At 38.2% G+C, this 20,070-nt stretch overlaps 2 protein-coding genes across 12 annotated transcripts in view; one reads left to right on the forward strand and one right to left on the reverse strand.

Annotated features, from left to right (window-relative positions):
- Window positions 1-20,070, forward strand: part of LOC307039977 (uncharacterized protein) — an 88,474-nt gene that overhangs the window by 11,632 nt on the left and 56,772 nt on the right. The window contains exon 1 of one of the 5 annotated variants that reach the window (XR_013808385.1): window positions 17,477-17,709. The exons of the other annotated variants lie outside the window; for them this stretch is intronic. The gene's annotated coding sequence lies outside the window, so the exon portion shown is untranslated. Of the gene's footprint in view, window positions 1-17,476; window positions 17,710-20,070 lie in introns of those variants that run through there. 5 annotated transcript variants of the gene reach the window in all.
- Window positions 327-15,090, reverse strand: LOC307038742 (uncharacterized protein). Of its 7 annotated transcripts, XM_079680396.1 has the most exons (13): window positions 14,544-15,090; window positions 11,642-11,716; window positions 11,215-11,418; window positions 10,815-11,053; window positions 10,594-10,706; window positions 10,005-10,213; window positions 9,701-9,898; window positions 9,520-9,606; window positions 8,982-9,232; window positions 8,469-8,587; window positions 8,120-8,260; window positions 1,500-1,657; window positions 327-483 (listed from the first exon to the last, which is right to left on the reverse strand). In XM_079680396.1, exons 1-10 carry the CDS (start codon window positions 14,566-14,568, stop codon window positions 8,567-8,569), a joined length of 1,422 nt encoding a protein of 473 aa, XP_079536522.1. In that variant the 5' UTR covers window positions 14,569-15,090; the 3' UTR covers window positions 327-483; window positions 1,500-1,657; window positions 8,120-8,260; window positions 8,469-8,566. The 7 variants fall into 7 exon arrangements, with proteins under 7 accessions (XP_079536522.1, XP_079536525.1, XP_079536521.1 ...); XM_079680399.1 differs by lacking the exons at window positions 327-483; window positions 1,500-1,657 and adding an exon at window positions 2,917-3,268 and having other exon boundaries at window positions 9,824-9,898; XM_079680395.1 differs by lacking the exons at window positions 327-483; window positions 1,500-1,657 and adding an exon at window positions 2,917-3,268.

Raw genomic sequence — 20,070 nt, forward strand, 5'->3', positions numbered from 1 at the left:
TTAACAGGGATAATCTGGTGTTTTTTAGTCGATGACTAGTGCAGATATCACTGTAAAATCAATCGACAGTAAGGGGAATACTTACTTCCGGGTGTACAATTCTCCGTTATCCAATGGGAATGGACGCTCACATTGCCTTTAAGGGCAGCCGACACAAACACATGCCTTGCTTCCATGAGCGTCAAATCCCGCCGCAGATGGGAATACATTGCAATCAGTTGAAAGCTATTTGCGTCCCTTTATTAAGCTGAAGGAGCCTAGGAGCGTCACAACTGCACGCCACGGGACCGACCAAACGTTGCTCCTGGACGATTATGGAGTGAGAGTGTGTTGGTATATCATCCATTCCTTCCCTTATAGGCGTTTCGGCATCTTGCCGATGGCAGCTTTGCAAGCTGCTGCCGGGGCTTTTTAGGACGAGGCATCAGAGTGGTCATCCAGTGTGTGTGTGTTGTCCGCCAGATACGCCAGGAGTTTCCTGATCTGGCAGGACGAAATCAAATGCAAATCACAAAATATTAGATAAACTTTTTAGATTTGTTAGTAGTAGTTGTGGTAGGAGTGTATCTATCTAATCAACACAGTTAGCTTGCCAGCTAATATGCTAACCTACGTTTGCTAGTTATTCAGTGTAATATGCCAACCTACTATGAACAACAGCTAGTCTAGGCTAGCAAGAACATGTTTACAATTAAAATCTTATACGGGTAGTCTGCTACGTTCGGTCATTCATTGTAGCTGGCATGAAAACAAGGTTTTCCCAAGCATGTCTAGCTCTAGGTAGCCTTCTTGTTTAGCTATGTAGCATACACGCTATGAACGGTAGCTCACACTCCAGGAACGCCAACTATAATCAGAGCTCTCAAGTCTCACGCATTTGGCGTGAGACACACGCATTTCACTCCATTCACACGCTCACACGCCACACCTTGTATTTCTCACGCAGAGATTTCTTTCCAGGGAACCGCCCACCAAGTTGCGCCGCAATTTTGTAAACAAACTAGGCTTGTTTAAGACGCGTGCACTCCACAACCCCCCCCCCCCCTCCTCGTTGAGATTCGCGATACAGAGGGCTTCATACTCCACTAGCACAACCCCCCCCCCCTCCATTGATATTCGCGGTACAGAGGGGCTTCATGGGAACTTTGAGGGGAGCCAGAAGTTGGAGTACCAAACATCGCTGCCAAAATCTCACTCTGAACTCCGTTCAAAACTTGAGAGCCCTGTATAATGTACTGACCGTACGGTAAATCACCCGGAGTATACTGTCTATGAGTATGTTGTGTGTGAATGCAGACATTCTCCTGTTATGAGATACATGTAAGGCATCTGCTGACATTGGAGTTGATATATGGAAACGCTAGCAACTTAGTTAGCCCTGTTAGCACTTTGTCAATGGCTTAGCAGCCAGAAAAACGTTTACCCATTTACACAGTCGTGCTAGATATACCTTGTTTGTTTTAAACGTCATAAATACACAAACAACAATGAATACTTACAGGTTGTGTACCCGAATCTCCCGCTGGTCCAAACAAAGTAGGAACAGCATCGTCCCTCAGTGCCCTACACTGTACATATCCGGTATGAATCGCTCCATGTTTTGTGAAGCTATGCTCCTTGAAATGCCGCGCACACAGTAAAATACCGGCTCGAACATCTGAAAGGAACAGTGTTAAAAAGGAATGTCAACCACTGACTGGATACAGTTTTGAACTGAACCTGAGATTCCAACAGTATATATGCTAGGCTGGCAGAGGGTTCGGCCATAGCTCTGGGCGTGGCTACTGGGTGCTTCTACGACACAGCACCCAGGAAGTAAACAATGGACAATGATGTTTCACCAACGAGGCGTTTTGGGGAGGTATTTTCTGTTTTAGAGTTTTACTCGCTACAGGGTGTACTTTGAGAGTTTTGACTCTGCAGACCGTTTACATGCATAAAAACCTTCATAACACACAAGGGGACGGTTAATAACCGGAAAAGCATGACATGTGTCCTTTAACACTAATACCCACTTTTTCAAAAAACAAATAATACAAGGGAGGTCCATTCCAAAGTGCATATAGTAGCACAATGTAACAAATAGTGGCCTGTTGTCGAGGAAACTGAATGTGATGGAATTATTTTATTCTGCATATCATCGGCACTTTAAACACTTCTATGAGATATTCCTAAAATGGTGTGATCAACCAGAACAAGCGATTAAGGAAGATAATGATACATCAGGGCTTTCTGCTCTCTCTAATTATTTGATTGATGTCATAGCTGTTCATGGGACATTAATCAGGAATTCCATGAGATGATACAAAAGTTTAGGTTATATAAAATGACATACTAAAACTTTGATTTTGGTTGACTCTAACTTTAGCTCTTGCAATTGCAGGTTGACATTGAGTTTGGAGTTGACTGGACTGGACCATGTGCTCTTCGCCAGCCTCATGTTGAGGTCCCTGAAGTTCAGCTGCAACGTTCACTGACTGATGAGGAAGTGGAAAGACTTCCAGACCCTGATGGCCCTCTGTCCAATGTGTGGAATGTCTATGTACAAACTGTGAGCTTATTGACTGAAATGCTAAAGTAAATGTGTGTTTATCAAAAGGCTGTTGCTGTGGGAAATGATTAGGACGATTAGGTGACAATATTTAACTGAGTTACATGAAGACGCTGGTACCAAGATTCAGTATATTTCGATTTTAATACAATAAAAATTAAATGGTAATGAAATTACGTTCAGTAGTCATTTTAAACATGTGTTGCACTGAACCGCTTGTGAATCAACACTTACTGTAATGCATCAAGCAATATACATTTGTTACACTTAATGAACATTTTGTAACCAATATCAATTTAAAACTTTGAAATTATATAAAGATAAACATGCTTTCCTTGTTATGTGCAATAACAAGGAAAGCATGTTTATCTTTATATTTTCAATGTTACACAAACTGGTCGGAGTAGGCATTAACTGAGTTTTTTTTCCTCTCTGAAAACATACATTTTTGGCCGGCCACACAAAAGACAACAAATCTAAGGTGTGTCCGTCTCTTCAGACCATCCCGAACCCAGTTTCAGTGCTCCAAATAGCAGCAAGAATGTCCCTTTCAAATGTACAGTACTCTTTGTAATGTCCTGGAAGTTTTAAGCTGGTGAAAGCATGTGGAAGAGCCGGGGAAGTTGCTCTCCACCACGGTCACATCCAGGTCATGTCTAGGAAGCACATTCCATCCTATCCAGAACTGCACAAGTTTCCCAAGGATATGGGGGGATGCTTTATAAAACAGAATAAATTCATTTTATTATAATTGCTTTCAGTTAATGGTTAAATAACAATAATGTTACTTAAATTACGCCTTGGATTGTTACTGTAGCTGAAAATCAAGGGTTAAACATAAAAACAGAGGAAGCTCAGCTTTCGTTATAATAATTACAAACTTTCAGTACACAAAGCTTGAAGATGTTGTTTTACCCATCTTTTTTTATTTATTTTTTAATTTTATTTATTCTACTAAAATCATACAAAAACAAAAACGTATAATTCATACACACAAATGAACAAAATTAGTAGAAGCGGGAGGGCTGAAGAATAGCTTATGGGGAGTAGCCCTCCCGTGCATCATCATTACTGTATCATCAATATAATAATAATGGCATTTATTTCATCAAAAACGTATAGAAATTAAGGAGTACAAAGAAACAAAGAAAACCAATGAAAACTGGAAAAAAAACAAATAAATAAAACAAAAATTAGGGCAAGAAAAAAGCAAATGCATATATAAGCAATACTGGGAATATCCAATACCTGTTAGCTGGAGTAATCTGAAAATATAATAGTTTTTACTTTAGTTTTGAATTGTTGATGACTTGTAGTACTTGAAAGGTCTGGGTGAAGTCCGTTCCACGTTCTAACTCCGATTATGGATAAGCTGTGTGATTTGATGGTTGTTCTACAGGGCTTGCTATACAACCAGTTAGGATGCCTGGTTGGGTATTTCATGACTGTGGTTTGGAACTGCTTTTGAATGTTAGTAGGCATTTTATTATGGAAAATGTTGTGCATAATTAGTACTGTTTTAAGCTTAACTATATCAACAAATTTGAATAGATTGAGTTTTTTAAATATGGGAGTTGTGTGTTCATATTTACCAACACCACAGATGATTCGCAATACTTTTTTTTGAGATGTTATTATTTGTTGTAGATTTGTTGAGTATGTGTTTCCCCATATTTCGGAGCAGTAATAAAGGTAAGGGAGAAATAGACTGTTATAAAGAGTTCTGAGTATTTTTTCCTCGAGAATGTTCTTAGTACGATACAAAATACCTATTGTTTTTGAAAGTTTAGTTTGTACATAATTTATATGGTGCTTCCAGTTGAGTTTTTCATCAACAATGAGTCCTAAGAATTTACATGCACCAACTTTCTCTATCTCAGTATTGCAAATACGTATAATGCAGTCATTTCTACTCTCAGACTTTGTATTGAATAACATGTAATTTGTTTTGGCCGCATTAAGAGATTATTTATTAACTTCAAACCAGTTACATAGTATTTCCAATTCTGCATTAACAATTTTAACAAGATCACCAAGATTATGATGGGAGCAGAGAATGGTGGTATCATCGGCAAACAAAATGAATTTTAACATGTCGGAGGTGTTGATAATGTCATTAATATAAATCAGGAACAGTTTTGGACCTAAAATTGATCCTTGAAGGACTCCACATGTAATAGGAAGATTGTTTGATGTCGCCTCGTCTATATCCACATATTGTAGCCTATTTACCAGATAACTCTTGACCCATTCTTTGGCTTGACCCCTTATGCCATAATGTTCCAATTTGTGTAGCAGTATGGTATGGTTCACAGTATCAAAAGCTTTTTTAAGGTCAATGAATATACCAGCTGTAATCATTTCTTTCTCAATGTTGTTGGTAATTTCTTCAACCAGTTCAATTACTGCTGAAGAAGTAGAGGGATTTTTCTGAAATCCATATTGGCTTGGGCATAGTATATTACATTCGCTTGGGAATGACTCCAGACGGTTGTTAAAGAGTTTTAGATTTATCACCAGATTTGAAAACCGGAATCACCTTCGCGATTTTCATTTCATTGGGAAAAATACCTTGTTGGAACGATTTATTGCATATATTTACTACGGGGGCTACAATGTTTGGTGCAACTTGTTTAACAATATTCATACTAAGTCCTAAATAATCTTTGGACTGTTTACTGTGTTGAGAATTAACAATATCAAGCAGTTCATTTTCTGTAATTGGGTTCAGGAACATACTCTGTTGGTTGCTGTTTTTCAGAAAATCATCCACTTTAGATGAAGTCTGGCAGATTTTACTCGCCAGGTTGGGGCCAATTTCAGTAAAGAACTCATTAAAGCTATTTGCAACATCCGTTGGGGTTTTTCCTTCGGTTTGGAATTTCTTGAATTCATTTCTGTTGTCAGTTATTTTCTTCTTAATTATGCTATTTATTACCTTCCAAGTGGTTTTCATATCTCCTATGGCATTTTCTAATTTTTCAGAGAAGTATCGTTTTTCAGTTTCGAAGGATTGTAGTCAATTTGTTTTTATACAATTTATAACGACTTTCATCTTCAGTACTTTTACTTTTCAAAAATGTCCTATAGAGTGCATTTTTTTACAGCAAGCGTTTTTCAGTGAGTGAACCAGGGTTTTGAGTCATTATTATTCCTGTTGCCAATCTTAATTTTAATATATGGAAAACATTCGTTCATGTTTTGCATGAAAATCCTTACAAACTCATTATAGGATTTGTTTACATCTTGAATCTCAAATACTTCTTGCCATTTTTCATTTTTTAAATTAATATTTAATTTATTTAGTGAACTGTCATTTAATGTCCGCTTAGTTATGTATGTCTTTTGTTCTTTGCTATTTACAGGTTCTTTTCCGCAAATTGTGAATATTGGCAGGTGATCACTGACATCAGTGATGAGGGCCCCACTATGATGTTCCATTTCAAGGACGTTATTGAAAATGTTATCAATTAACGTTTCAGTAGTGCTAGTTAACCTGGTTGGTTTGGTTATTAGAGGGAGAAGCCTGAGTGAAGAAAACATATCCATGAAGTGTCTCGCCTGTTGGAGCGAGTTGTATTTTAATAAATAAACTTTGAAATCTCCACACACATAAAGGTTTTTAATTCTCTGAGGTCTGAGCATTTTTTTCTACTTCATTAAATTCCTCAAGATTACTTCCAGGCTTTCTATACATGCATGAGACAACTCAAGTATATGTTTGTTCTGTTTTAGCTCAATGTCTACGGTGACAGATTCAAGGAGGTTGTTACAGCAGAAGGAGAGACTTTCTACCAATCTCACAGAAAGTGTGTTTTTAACAAAAAGTTAAACCCCTCCACCTCTTTGGAGTTTGCGATTCATATGAAAAGCCACATAATCGGGTAAAAAATTGTCAACAGTGTTTGAGTCAGTATGCCAGGTCTCTGAGATTGCAATGATGTCAAAAGATCTATTTATGAGTTGAAGATATAGTTTGATTTTGTCACTATTTGCATTAAGGCTACGGGCATTAAAGTGTATTAATGAAAAACCATGAATAGCTTTAAGTTCTAAGTTAAACAGTGTTTCGCTATAGTAGCAGCAGTTGTTGGTAAGATTCCTGAAGAAATTAGAGTCTGGGTCAATGTGAGAGTCAAAACAGTTCTGTCGTATTAGATTTTCATCAAAGAGATTTAAATCCTTAGAGTTTACTCCGGTCACTGTGGTCACTGGGACTGGGTGATTTGAGTTCATGGTGCATACACAGAGGTAAATTCATGACTGATCATACAATAAAGGGGATTAATTTTAACACACAGGACAAAATACAAAACTAAATATAACGGATTATTATCGAGTGGTCGATGGAACTTTGACTCACGCTTAATGAATGAAGTGAGGGAAAATAGCACATAGATGTAATTGCATTATTTGTCAATACTTTATCAATAGCGGGAGTAATATTCTTATCCTCAGAGTTCATTAAAATATAGATAAGTCCTCACTGTCCTTCACAATCGATGCTTTCCCTTCGTTTGTTTTGATGAATATTTTACAGTCCCTGGTCCAGGTAGCTTCAATTTTGTTCCTCTTCCTCAGGTCTCTCGCAGTTCTTGCAATATCCGCGTTCCTTTTCGTGAGGTGCTCGTTAATGTAGATTCCAGCCCCTTTCAGTTTCTTGGCGTTAATAATCATGCAAACTTTTGTCTTTCTGCTCACAAGTTTTATAATCACCCTTTGGAATCCACTTTCCAAAGGCTTCCCAAGTGTGTGGCAGATCTCACGGTACACGCCACGATCGTTAAGTGCCTCGAGCACCTGTGTTTCAACCGAATCATGTCCGTCTCTGTCTGTAGAAGGCGCAGAATCTCCTTTCACTACCTGGGAATATGGTTTTATGATTTTTAATCCGGTCACGATAACATCCTCTTTCCGGGTTTGTTGTTCAAGCTCCTTGATCCTTCCCTCCAGCGTGACAATCTTCTCGTCTTTTTCCTCCATAATCCTCTCCATGCTTCCGATCGTTTCCAGCAGTTTTTTAATTGTTATGCTGTCATCCTTTCGGGTCTTATTTAAGTCACTTATATCCTTGGTAATGCTGGATAAAGCGTCCTTAATTTCTAGGAGATCAGCGTTCGCTGCATTCGCAGCATTCGCCCGTGTCGCCATCTTGTCGACAAATGAACGAATAAATGTGTGCAGGAATCCTGTGATCCTACAGGAATCCTCCAAAGAGACTTCACTGTCTTCATCCTCATCCTGTGTGGGCCAGTTTATCTTCTCCAAAACCATCTGACAGATTTCATTTTGAAAGGAGCCCAGTGAAAGCACAATAATAAACAGAACATACAAGAAACTGCAGGTTTTCCTGTGTAGCAGAGTAGTCTAAAGATACCGTATTTCTATTGGTTTAGCTCCTTTTAAGCAGCAAGTAGCATCATTTATTTTAAAATATATGTTTGCGTAGGTGAATGTTTGTTATAATAAACTTAAAGCAATGGAGGTATGAGAGTAGTAAATAAACCCAATTTCTAAGTCCTGTGAGTTAGGAGGAAAGATTTGACTGAGCAGCATGAGATCACTTACCCGTGGTGTGCACTGCAAATCAGATGTTCTTGGAAAGAGAAGGGGAATCGTGTCTTTCCTCTCCGTTAGCAGAGGCCAGATCAGTGTCTCTTTTAAACCCCTTCGTAACTGCTTGACTTGTCTGGAGGTTCTTCCAAGGACCTGCACAATATTTGCATCACAGTAGAAAAGCAAAGCAGCCTGATTTATCTAATAGCCTAATAAGCATGTTTTAATACACTATTAACTTCCAAATATGTATTTAACAAAAAAGCTAAAATGTGAAATGCCAAAATTAGGTCCTACTTCAAAACTTCAACTCTGATTAGTCAGTCTGATTCATATGACCTGTTAAGTACAGAATACTCACAGCGTGGAGGATCAGTTTATCAAATAGCCATCTCCTGTTGTCACATGTGACTAGAGGCAAATCCCAGGACAGTGCCAACTCATTGATGAGGTTTTTTTCTATTCTGCTGTTCCCTCCAGCTAATAATGGCAAGTAGAATGAATTTGATAAGAATCGTTAATTTCTCAATATTTGTATAAACATTCAACTTTGATACAACATAAGACAACCCATCAATTAGAAGTTGATGACACCTGTGCTCAAACAACACACCCATTTAACTTATAATCAGCATGTTAGTAGTTGGTAACCTGTAAAAGCTATGTTTTGTCAAAAAACATCTCATAGGAGGACATCTTTAAGTGTTCAAATGATATTTAATAGATCAGTGTATGGTGTTTAATAATGCTTCAGTACCCTCTGCTGATGCAAAGTGTAGCCACATGATGTTAACAGTATCTGAAAGTAGACCAGCTAAATAAATAATATCCAAAGGTTGCATTATAAAATAGGTTAGAAAAAAATTGAACATACCAACTTGATGGTCTCACGGATATCAAGGTCAACACAGTCCTTAATATCTATTGTGGCTTCTTCCGGGGATCCACCAAAGAGCACATGCAGGATAGCTGGCCTCAGTCCACCTAGGCATGGCCCATCATGGAGGAATGAATGTCCAATCATTCGGCCAGCAACAACAAAGAAGTCACTCTCCAAAAGGAGATGAGATGTGGAGGGAATCAGATGATCTTGTTCCCCTTCAAAAAGAAGAGTTCCTCCAGGCACTTAAAATATAGGAAAACAGTCAAAGTAAATTGATAGTAAAGTAAAGGACATAGATATTCAACTATCACAAAGCATTAGTAAAGGAATTATCAAACCGCAACTGGATACTGGTTGATCCTGTAGAAACCTACATGTTCAAAGCAGCTACAATCAAATCAGGTTTTAGGAATACGTTTTGTTTTCTGGGGTTAAAGGACAGATCTGTTTTCAGCCTGGAACTGGTACAAAAACACACATAATTTAGTGGCTGAGATCCAGCGATCAGCCATAGTAAATATTTACTTACCAAACTTAATCTCAAAACCAGCCTGAAGTTTTGACATGACGGTTGCAAAGAAATGCCGAGTCACACCATCACAAATTGCTGGATCTCCTGAAAAATGTAAACACACACTACAGACATCAGTTTAACAAAAATATGGTTTGTTCATTTTTTTTATCTTAGGTTTTGTTTGTAACCAAATTACCCTTAAGTGTGCATGTCAAGGGGCAAGCCCACTCAACATTTGCCTTCTTATAAAAAGTAAGGACTGCTGTTTCCCTTTCCTCTGCACTGTCTCCAAGATCCATAGTAAGACATAAGGATTTACCATTTGCATACTGGCTTAAAATGTCTTCTTTAAACATCTTTGCTGCCTCTGTGGGATCTGGCGCTATTTTCCAATCTAAAAATAGTTTAAAAGGTTTCCAAATTAATATTGTATCAAGTGAAATGTAGAGAGCAACAACTTATTGCAATACATGATGTACTTAATAAAGGATGTTACACACCAGAGAAGACACTTTCCTCAGTGAGATCGATGTCAACTACCTCAGGAGAAGGCAACATTTCCTGAGGTGGCACCGAGTGTCTTGTGTTCCTGGCCCTTGTTGTCTCATTTCCCTGTGCTCCTGTGAACGTGCTTTCAAATCTAACTTGACTTCCGGAGGCCCTTTCAGTTGTCAACTCAATCTGTAGCTCACCGCTGCTCTGTGATGGTCTAGTGTAAAAAGAGGTTATTTCTGTTATTCGGTCTAGTATACTTTACATATCGCACTCTAGAAAAAGATGGGCATATAAATAGAATGACAAGTAAACCAAATGTTACTTTTCCTCAAAACCAACATCCAGAATGTATATCTTTTATTTAAATGTATTATAGAGGACGGCAAAATATGGTGCTACATAGGGACGTTTGGAACAAAAAGTACTAATATCTGGCCCCATAATTATAAAACCTCAGATGTGCTGATATGTCAAAAATGTTTTACATCCATTTGCAGCATCCCACAGCCTTATGCTTATTGGTTATTGTGTGTCTACACATGCAGTTGCAGTGTGCCTGACGAATGTGATGTTTAGTTCTGTAGAGAGTAATACCTCATGCAGTTATTGCTGTGATCCTTGATTCTTGAAAAGGGGAACTCCTCTCCACAGATGACACATTTCTGATTTGGTCCAATTAACTCGTTGTCGCCTTCTGATCGACATGCCTGTAAACAAAATAGTTTTAAAATACATCACAAGCGAACAATTATGTTACTGTAAGTCACAGATTCTATTTTAATATTGTTACACCACTATAGAAGTGAGGAACTTACAGGGTCCAAATTCAGGGTTCTTTGCATTGGTCTAATGAAAACCGTAGCATGGCCAATCTGGGTCTGAGGGTCCTTCAAATATCTGACATAGTAACCCTCATTGGGACAGGGGATCACAATCAAGTGGCGACTTCTCGTAGTGCCAGATATTTTTAGCAACTCGAAACCGCCACCGTTCCGCGGTTTTGGATAGGCATCCATCAAGAATTCGAGGAATTCATTTGAATCTGTATGGCTTCCTAGAAATTAACGATACACATTAGAGATCTAACCTAAAGATAATGTTATGATTGTAAGGGTAACTCAATATATTTATATATCACAAATGTACATTTACAACAAAAAATACACAAAAAAGGAAAGAGCAGTTTGATAATCGTCATTCTAATGACTGGCAGACCTTGAAATGTGAGCCGTTTTTCCCCTAAGCCAGCAGCAGCGAGTCTTTCTTTGGCGTATCGGTTGGGGACTAAGGCTGCATTCTTGTCCTCAAGGCAACAGAATGAATGGGTATAAGAATTCAGGTGCGCAGGACCAGAAAGGGTTTGCCGCCTTGCCGTCCTCCTCTCTCCCATGTAGGGGCCAAACAGTCTTGAAACTTCGGCTAGGATCAAGTTAAGAAGATAAGCAATATTGAGTGCAAGGAAATTATGATTCAACGAGAATCCAGGGGGAAAATGTTGGTTAGCATTAGCATCGCACACTATAAATATAATGATCCGTTCAAACTGGTGGACAGAAACTGAATCAAATAACTTGTCATTGGCGATATAAACTTAGTACACTGATCGGATTTGCATTGAAAATAGTTTGATGCAAAGACCTACCGTCCACTGGGTGTCTGGGAGTCCCGTTATGTAACGGAGGAGGAGACGAAACTGGCGCGTTAGCGGTCCTTGGTGCTGCACAAAACATAACCAACCCAGTCTCATGGCATTTCGTGTTCACCAACACGATTTTTAATCTATTGATTCGTGTTCACCAACACGATTTTCCCCTTTTTTTCGTGTTGCACAGCACGATTTTAAAAGCAATGTATTTCTATTGGTAGTCTCACGGCATTACGTGTTATAGGAAGACCGGAAGCTGTGTGGTTCATAAAAACATGTTCTTACTCAATAGCAAGCCACAATTATTGCTTTTATTTTAAACCATATAATTTCTGACTTTTGCTGCCGTTTGTGAGGAAAATAAATGGGGCTCAGAGCCTCAGAATACTGAAATCTGTATTTTTTTTAATCTTTTTTTCCTTCTAATTTGTTATTTTTTTCAAAATAACACACTTTTATTTACTCACCAATAACACACAATTATCCTTGTTTTTATTTATTTTTTTAGTTCCATAATCTCTGGCTTTTTTGGCGTCCGTCAGGAACTGAATTTCAAAATAAAAATAACCGGAAACAGACGTAGGCATTTCGAGCGATTACCCAAGATCCTCAGCTATGGTTTAAGCTCGCCGATTGGATGTTTTAGCCGCAATGCATGTTGGGATTTGGTGTTTATATGATATGAAATCGGAAAAACATTTTAAAATAATAAAATAATACTTAATTCCGAGTGTTCTTGCTTTTCTCTTTGAAAGTCATCACATAGCGGCATTGTAATACACGGTTCCACTGCATTACATATTACAGATCTGCCGTAGTTCTTTATTTATAGAGCCCTGATGAGAAGACCTTTAGAAAAACTGGAAGAAATGCCGCTGAAACTGAATACTTGACGTGGATCATAATTATATCAACAATTAAACAACATCTTCAATTTCTCTTCACACAATACCATAGCCGCGGGAAGTAGGGGTGCTGGGGGTGCTGCAGCACCCCCTGTTGGCGAGTGGTGTACATTTGAAAAACTGAGTGACCACCTAAATAAAAATGATTAAACTACATTAAATAGTTATGATTTTACTTAAAATAAAATTAGCTGTATACAGTAGCATATAATAGTCATAGTATATATTTGTATCAGTCAGGTGGCTTGGATTTATTTTCCAAATAAATAAAATCCGAGTCATCTAGGTCGTGGGATAGTGACGTAATTGACGCGACACACACACTGCAGAGTGACAACTTTCTAGAATGGCGCAAAAAAGTTTTTGGGATTTTTTTCTCCAACAAACAACCCAATAAAAAGAATGGACCACCAGCTACTCCTCAGCCCACCACCTCTACAACTAGAGTAATATGACACAGAAGAGACTGACACATCTGACTTTGATGCATGTCCATAGTAACATTTTGGATAATGTGGATGTATCTGCTCTAATGAGGGTCTTCATTAGTGCCACCCCAGAGAGGAAGGCTACATTTGGAGTTTTGTGAAGCCCTAACACAAGGTAAGACGATATTTTCCTTTAATGCTGCTGCCGCTGTGCAGTGTTTTGCCCTGTCAATCAGTTAAAATTGAATTCATAGTTTTATTAATATTGTAAATCATATTTTCTGACTATTTGTAATGTTATGTAGGTTTGTAAGACCCATGGTTAGCATATGGGCATGTGCAGCTGTTGCTAAGTGATGTAGGTCAATAATGGTTTTTATTAACAGTTAAGGCGAGACACCCCAGGTGAATAGGGTAAACATTTTTAACTTAAAGATATCAGCTAGAAATTTCTCCAGTTAATTACCTACAATAAGGCAATTGTTTAACACATTTTAGGAACCGAAATCTGAACTTTGGATAAAGCCAGGTACAAAATTCTTGTTTCATTTTGTAATCATATTAGCATCAAAGACTTTTACAGAAGGGATTTTGGATATCTCTTTGTATCACTCCATAAATCAGAAAATACTGTCAACAGCCCTAAAATATCAATTTTCGCCATGTTTGTAGGTATACAATCTTATATAATTCAGGAAATGAATGACATATGAACAAACCCTTCTGTAAAAGCCTTCATAATATTGATAGGAATATAACTGGAAGGTTTGGTGTATGTAAGTGCAACTGAAGTGGAAATTTCGAACTCAGAGTAGGAGAAAAAACTCATTTTGAGAAAACAACCTTTAAAGGCCCAGTGAAGTGCATGTTTTTGCCCCAAAATGAAATGGCAGTTTCATTCGTTACATATCATTGTGCCTGTTCATGGCTAAAATATTTTTTAATAATTCATAATTAATGAATGAATGAATTATTAATTTTGCCGTCTGAGCCTAATGGAAGTTGCAGACGATAGTGGCTGTGACGTCACAAGATGTACCCAGTTGCGATTGTAAACATGGCGGAGACTCTGGAAAGTGATACTAGTGTGAGAGAAATGATTGATTTGGACAGCTTTTCGGACAGGATAGATGAGGAAAGTGATCAATCTGGTGCACTTTGAGGGCAACATTAAGAGATTTATGGATACAGCTCTCAACACTCATATGAAACATATATTTCAATAATCAAAAAACATTGGAAGGATTTCTTAACCTATTTTATACAACTAATATTACATAGATGGAAATATTTGTTTACATAGATGACCAAACTCACTGAGATAACTTAGGCTACAGTTTACCTCCCTGAGCTGACGTTATCTCTCTCAGTCCCACAGGAGAGCACTCTCCCTCTCCTTATTGTTGAAACAGCTAATCTCCGTTAGCTCCGAGCTAGCACCAGATGCTAACAACAACCCTGTAACTCTGTCAGTCTCTCTTTCTCTCTCTCTCGAATCGACCACTGGCCTTTATTTATCATGATCAATCAAAGAATCTCCGAAACAATGACACCAGCCAGGCTCACCTTCATCTTTTGGGAACAGAAACATCGCCACTTCGGCAGACTTGACATTACTACAGCCAGCGGCAATGCATCGTTTCCCCTGTGTTTTTCATCCCTCTTTCTTCACTGTCGCCTCCATTGTCAGGTTTTCTCGATTGGCAATCACTTCCAGTCGACTCCGACACACTTTCCAGGAAAATACTAGCTCAAAAACGTTGAGAAATTCGACTTTGAAAAAGAGAAAAAACGAACGGTGGTGAATGTAAACAGTGCGGCGGCGTCCATCTCGTGACGTCACGCAGTAGATCGCAAGCCACGCCCACGAAGGCGAAGGTCGACTGCAGATTTCCCCGGAAAATTCAAAACTCGTCAAATTTGTTGCTATTCCAACATTTTTTGATATGGGTTCCAATGGACAATTTTGGTCATTACTATACGTATTAGCATAACAGATCATGCACAGGTGCACACTTCACAGGGCCTTTAAAGATTGCAGTGTGGCGCTAGCTAAACCCTCCTGTTCTTTGGATCACAGCTTGCGCCTCGACGCACTCTGTGAAGGTATTTCATGTTCGGGGTCATTTGTTTTTTGTATAATCTTGCGTCGTGCAAGTGACAATTATTGTCATCTTCTCTGCGAACGTTTTTTTCGCCGTTCTTTTGCCATTTTGAGATTTAAATTTCTATTGTAAAGCTAACCAGGAAGTGTTTTAGCACACCACGTGACGCATCTGAATGAATCACGTTGTCAGAAGTTGACACCAGCCAATGAGATTTTGTTTCTTGGTTTAAGACCCTTTTGTACTTTCATGATTGGTTGCTGATAAGGAAATGACCATATTTGGATCCGATGAGATTGTACAGGAGAGACGGAGCTTTCGAACGATATCTCTGATGACATGGTGCAAACAGCGGTCATGGTACTTTATGTTACGTTAGAATGCTAACTTTTGGTGAATTTAGGAGAAATATACAGACGCAAATAGACAAACTAAACTAAATAACTAAATAAACACTTAAATGTGTATTTTGTACGTTTTCCTTCCAAAAGCCTGAAAGAAAACATGTTATGGAATCAAAATAGCACAACATCTCAAAATGTACCAGTGCATGAAAAACGATGTTTTTGCCTGCCGTGTCTCGCCTTTAACAAACAATTTATGCGGCTCGTATCGCTGACAGCCGGGGCCGGACCGGCATCGCCTTTTTTTTTCTTGTTTTTAAGCGGCCCCCCTCCCCACTTTTGACAGCACCCCCTGAGCAAAATGACTTCCTGCGGCTATGCACAATACGTCTCCTCGCAGTATCAATAGTAATTCGGCTGACTTTTACATTTGATCTAATTCATAGATAGGTTATATTTACACCATAACGGTGCACACCTGATATAAAAGGACTTGTAGTTTTTAAAGATATTACTGATTTTCTTTGAATATAAGAATGTAAATACTGAGTCTGAAATAGTATAGCAATGTGCTGTAAAATTATGTGAAAACATGAATAAAACTACACATCTTCAGATGTTGTACATACATAAGTGTCCTACACTAATAATACAAAGTTATTATGGCTGTGTGTACCTTGTGTGCACCGCCTAGTGGTTAAAGATCGTTATTGAATTATTGTTTTTATGTGTTATATTTGATTTAAAAAATATTAAGAGTACATACTTTCAGAGAGGGAAAGTAGAAGGTCAATGATAGCAATATAGAATATAAAAAATCAAGAAGATACTTTAAGTGATCTCTACAATAAAACAGTTTAGTGCAGGATGTACAAAGATATTAATAGGAGGAGGTGCAAAACAGAAAAACAAATTAACCTTTATTTAAACATTAAATAACACTTAGATTAAGGTCTTCTTTTAAATAAGAAAAAAGCTTTGGGGGTATCTACAAATAAATATTAAGCCTGACAAAGTACTTAACGTCTAATATATTGCTTTCCTGCAATGTTATCTATGTTGAAGCACTTATTTTAACTGATATAATAATATGAATTATACTCTTATGTATGTAGATAGTATAAGAAATGTGCAGAATACGACAGTTAAATGGTGGAGGTATACACACATATTGATAGATGTCTTGTAATGCGCTGTTGAGGAACCTGTGACCCAAGATTTTCATTCATTGCATACACCGTAGTTGTGTATATGATATGTCAAACCTTTGAAAATCTTGAAAGGGATGTGCAAAATAGCCATTATACAGTCTTTAATTAACTATTAATAGAGAATAACGAGTAATGAATATACTTTATTACTCGTTTCCATTCATGTCAATTGCAGATAAATGTTTAGTCTTCTCAAGCACCAACTATCAAATATCTCTCCTGATTGTTGGCACTTGACAATCACCTTCCCTGAATTTTACTCAGGTGTAACTAAAGTCTGCTTTAACCTGTTAAAACCTGTTTTTCAGGTTTCAGGCTGGAAAATGCCATTCCCAGAACATATGACCATATCTTCCCTTCTAAAAGGGTTAAATTAATAATCTTTTTTCTCAAAGTAATGATAAACCTGTCATTTGGATGTAGAAAAGTCAGATTCAATACAGATGTTTTTTATTTTAAAGAAAATTCAGATTGAACATGGTAAAAAACTGTAAATTCTAGTGTCCGTCCAAAACATATTTTGTACTTATAGTGAAAACTAACCTTGGATGATGGGTTAGTAGACTAAAAGCTTTAGGAATCCAAAGTACAACATATAATAAGTACCCTGTATCAAGATTGATGCTAAACAAGTGATATTTGACCTTTTTAGACAGATTTAGCACAAAAAAACCTCTTCTGGGGCCATTTGGGTGGATTTTTCATATCTCTGGCTCCCCGTGCTGGATTTTGACATGTGACATCTCTTTCTAACCGTCAGAGCCAATGGACTCGAGGGGAACTCCCACATAGTCCTTATTTGGTCATGTGTGTGTGTTAGACCGCTGCATAGCCAAGACCGGAAGCAGCAGCCACTCTTGGTGGCTACCATTAGCAGCTAACTTTTGCTCTGCGATTTTTACATAAAAATGGAATTATGGATTATAAATAAAACAAATTATTGCCCAGAAACTTTATCAACCTATGGATTAACCGATTCATCCACGTTTTTTCTCGTTTTAATGCCATTGAACACGTCTTTTGATCAGATTGACAGCTACGGTGAGACGATCTCCCTAGAAGCTACGTAAAGGTACGTTTTTGTGATGTCTGTGTTTGCTTCCTTTGTCGCAAGTTTGGATCACTCAGTGATGACACTATTTACTTAAATAATCTGTGGAACCTCAGCTTTAATCGGAGATCTTGTATGTGCAGCTACGATAAGTAATAAGGGTACTTTTATCTTGAGTTCTGTGCCAATCTCCGTTAGCATTTTTCGCTAAGGGGTCATTTAGATGCTTCTTATGAGACTTGTGTTTTGTTTTGGTAAAGATGGTTTATATCGTCAATTAGCTGAGATTATTTCCGTTAATCTGGTATAACACATTAATAGGTTCTTAAATATTAAGATCCCCTGAGACACAGTGTCGTGAAAAAAAAAACAGGGTCCTCGCCGGCGGGGATCTTGGGGCTTAACATTAAAGTCCTTATCTTGCGTAATTTACTGTAGCTGAAAGATCATAGAACTGTTTCAAAATGCATTAACTTGTTGGGTCTTATTCCAGTAACACGTGATATAGATCGAATATCGTTTCCTATTTGCTGTAAATCACTTGTTAATATCGGGAAAATGGGTCAAATTCAGAGGTATCCAGAAAAGTCTGGATTCAAACTTGCCGCTGCTTGGTGCTGTGTCGTGACGTCACGTGTGGTTCCGCGAATCCTGGTGAGTTCAGCCCGTCCCAGCATCACACAGTGTAGCATTGCTGGTATAGCCGCATGTCAACTTTGTGTATCAGTGTTTATCTCCGAGTTTGTCTTGTTTTTTCCGGATCATGGTGAAGAGGTGTGTCGTTGGCGGGTGTAGCAACACCAATCGGGATGGTTTTACCGTTCATTTGTTCCCGAAAGAGAAGGTTTTACGGGAGAAATGGGAGCGATTTGTGCGGAACACAAGAAAAAATTGGCAGTGCGCCAGTGAAACCAGCGTTATTTGTGGGGCACATTTTGTTGTCCCTGATGATTTTGAAGGCTACCAACAATGGAAGATGGGTTTCAAAAAACAGTTGGACATAAGAAAGGGTGCAATTCCATCAATTAGGACAGGTGATTCAACCCCAATGACTTCCTCGCGTTCCGAGGCTGAGCCCCAGGCATCGTCGATATTTCGCGGCCAACGGGAGACAACGCTGTCCGATAGTAAACAGGGTGAAACACAAGTGATGTCAGACTCCTTGGCGGAACCCCTACAAAAGAAACACAGGTCCGATAAAGCTGTGAAAAAACTAACACTGTCCAGGGTGAGTGAACCATCAATTTGAAATTTGTTTATCATTTATATATCCTAATCTAAGTTGTAAACTGAACTCTCGCTGGCTGCGCGCATTGGCTGTCGATCCGGACGGCAGCAGGGAGCCAGACAGCGGCAGCCGGGAACCACACGTGACGTCACGAAATGGCCTGCTTCCAGAAGCAAAGTTTTTTTATTGGACCTAATATTTTTCCTTTTTTTACATATTATTCAGTATGAAATAAAGAAACATACATTGACTATCTGTTGCATACACCCCCCAGAAATCAACTGCCAAAAAAAGTTTTTAATGTAAGATAAGGACTTTAAGGGTTGTTTATATTTCACATCATTAATCAGAATCTGCAAAGTAACTAAAATAAATGTAGTGGAGTAAAAATACCAGATTAACCTCTGTATTATAGTGGAGTAGAATTATAAAGTAACAATGAGCTGTCATGTGGGTATATATTAATGCTGCGCATTATGGAAACAAGCGATTTTCACCCATTTATTAATTATATGTTTTACATTTGATAACACCAATGTCATGGCAACTTCTAATTGTGGGAAAAACTAAAAAGGTTCAGTAGAGACGTCCCATAGAACATTTTGCGAAACACAATAGCCAGCATGTGTAGTTCTGGGGGGGGAGTTCGATTCCAGTTTTGGATAGTCTGGCATGGTTTCGTTCCATTTCAAACAGCTGTTTGACGCTAGTTTAACCTTGGCGCACTGCCACTCCAACATCCAATCCCAGAGCTTGAAGATTAATCATGGGGACTGTAGTCCTAAACGATAGCTGGTGATTATGGGTAGTGTAGTGTCTTCGGCCATCTTAAACTCCTAGAGGCCTACGTCTGTTTCCGGTTATTTTTATTTTTGAAATTCAGTTCCTGACGGACGTAAACAAATCTAAAGATTTTGGAAATAAACCAATAAATAAAAACAAGTATAATTATGTGTTATTGTTGAGTAAATAACAGTGTGTTATTTTGAAAAGAATAACAAATTAGAAGGAAAAAAAGATTTAAAAAATAGAGATTTCAGTATCCTGAGGCTCTCAGCCCCATTTATTTTCCTCACAAATGGCAACAAAAGTCAGAAATTATACGATTTAAAATAAAAGCAATAATTGTGGCTTGATATTGAGTAAGAACATGT

Source organism: Notothenia rossii (genome assembly GCF_949606895.1).
Source record: "Notothenia rossii genome assembly, chromosome: 5".
In the NCBI taxonomy this organism is placed as follows: domain Eukaryota; kingdom Metazoa; phylum Chordata; class Actinopteri; order Perciformes; family Nototheniidae; genus Notothenia; species Notothenia rossii.

What these genes read in the sequence shown, in the direction of transcription:
- LOC307038742 (XM_079680396.1), bottom strand. Translation starts at nt 14,568, where the DNA reads ATGTTTCTGTTCCCAAAAGATGAAG. An exon ending in CTTGACATGCACACTTAAGG is followed by an intron (nt 9,607 to 9,700) that starts GTAATTTGGTTA and finishes TACATTTTTCAG; the next exon opens with GAGATCCAGCAATTTGTGAT. An exon ending in TGGTTTTGAGATTAAGTTTG is followed by an intron (nt 9,233 to 9,519) that starts GTAAGTAAATAT and finishes CTATATTTTAAG; the next exon opens with TGCCTGGAGGAACTCTTCTT.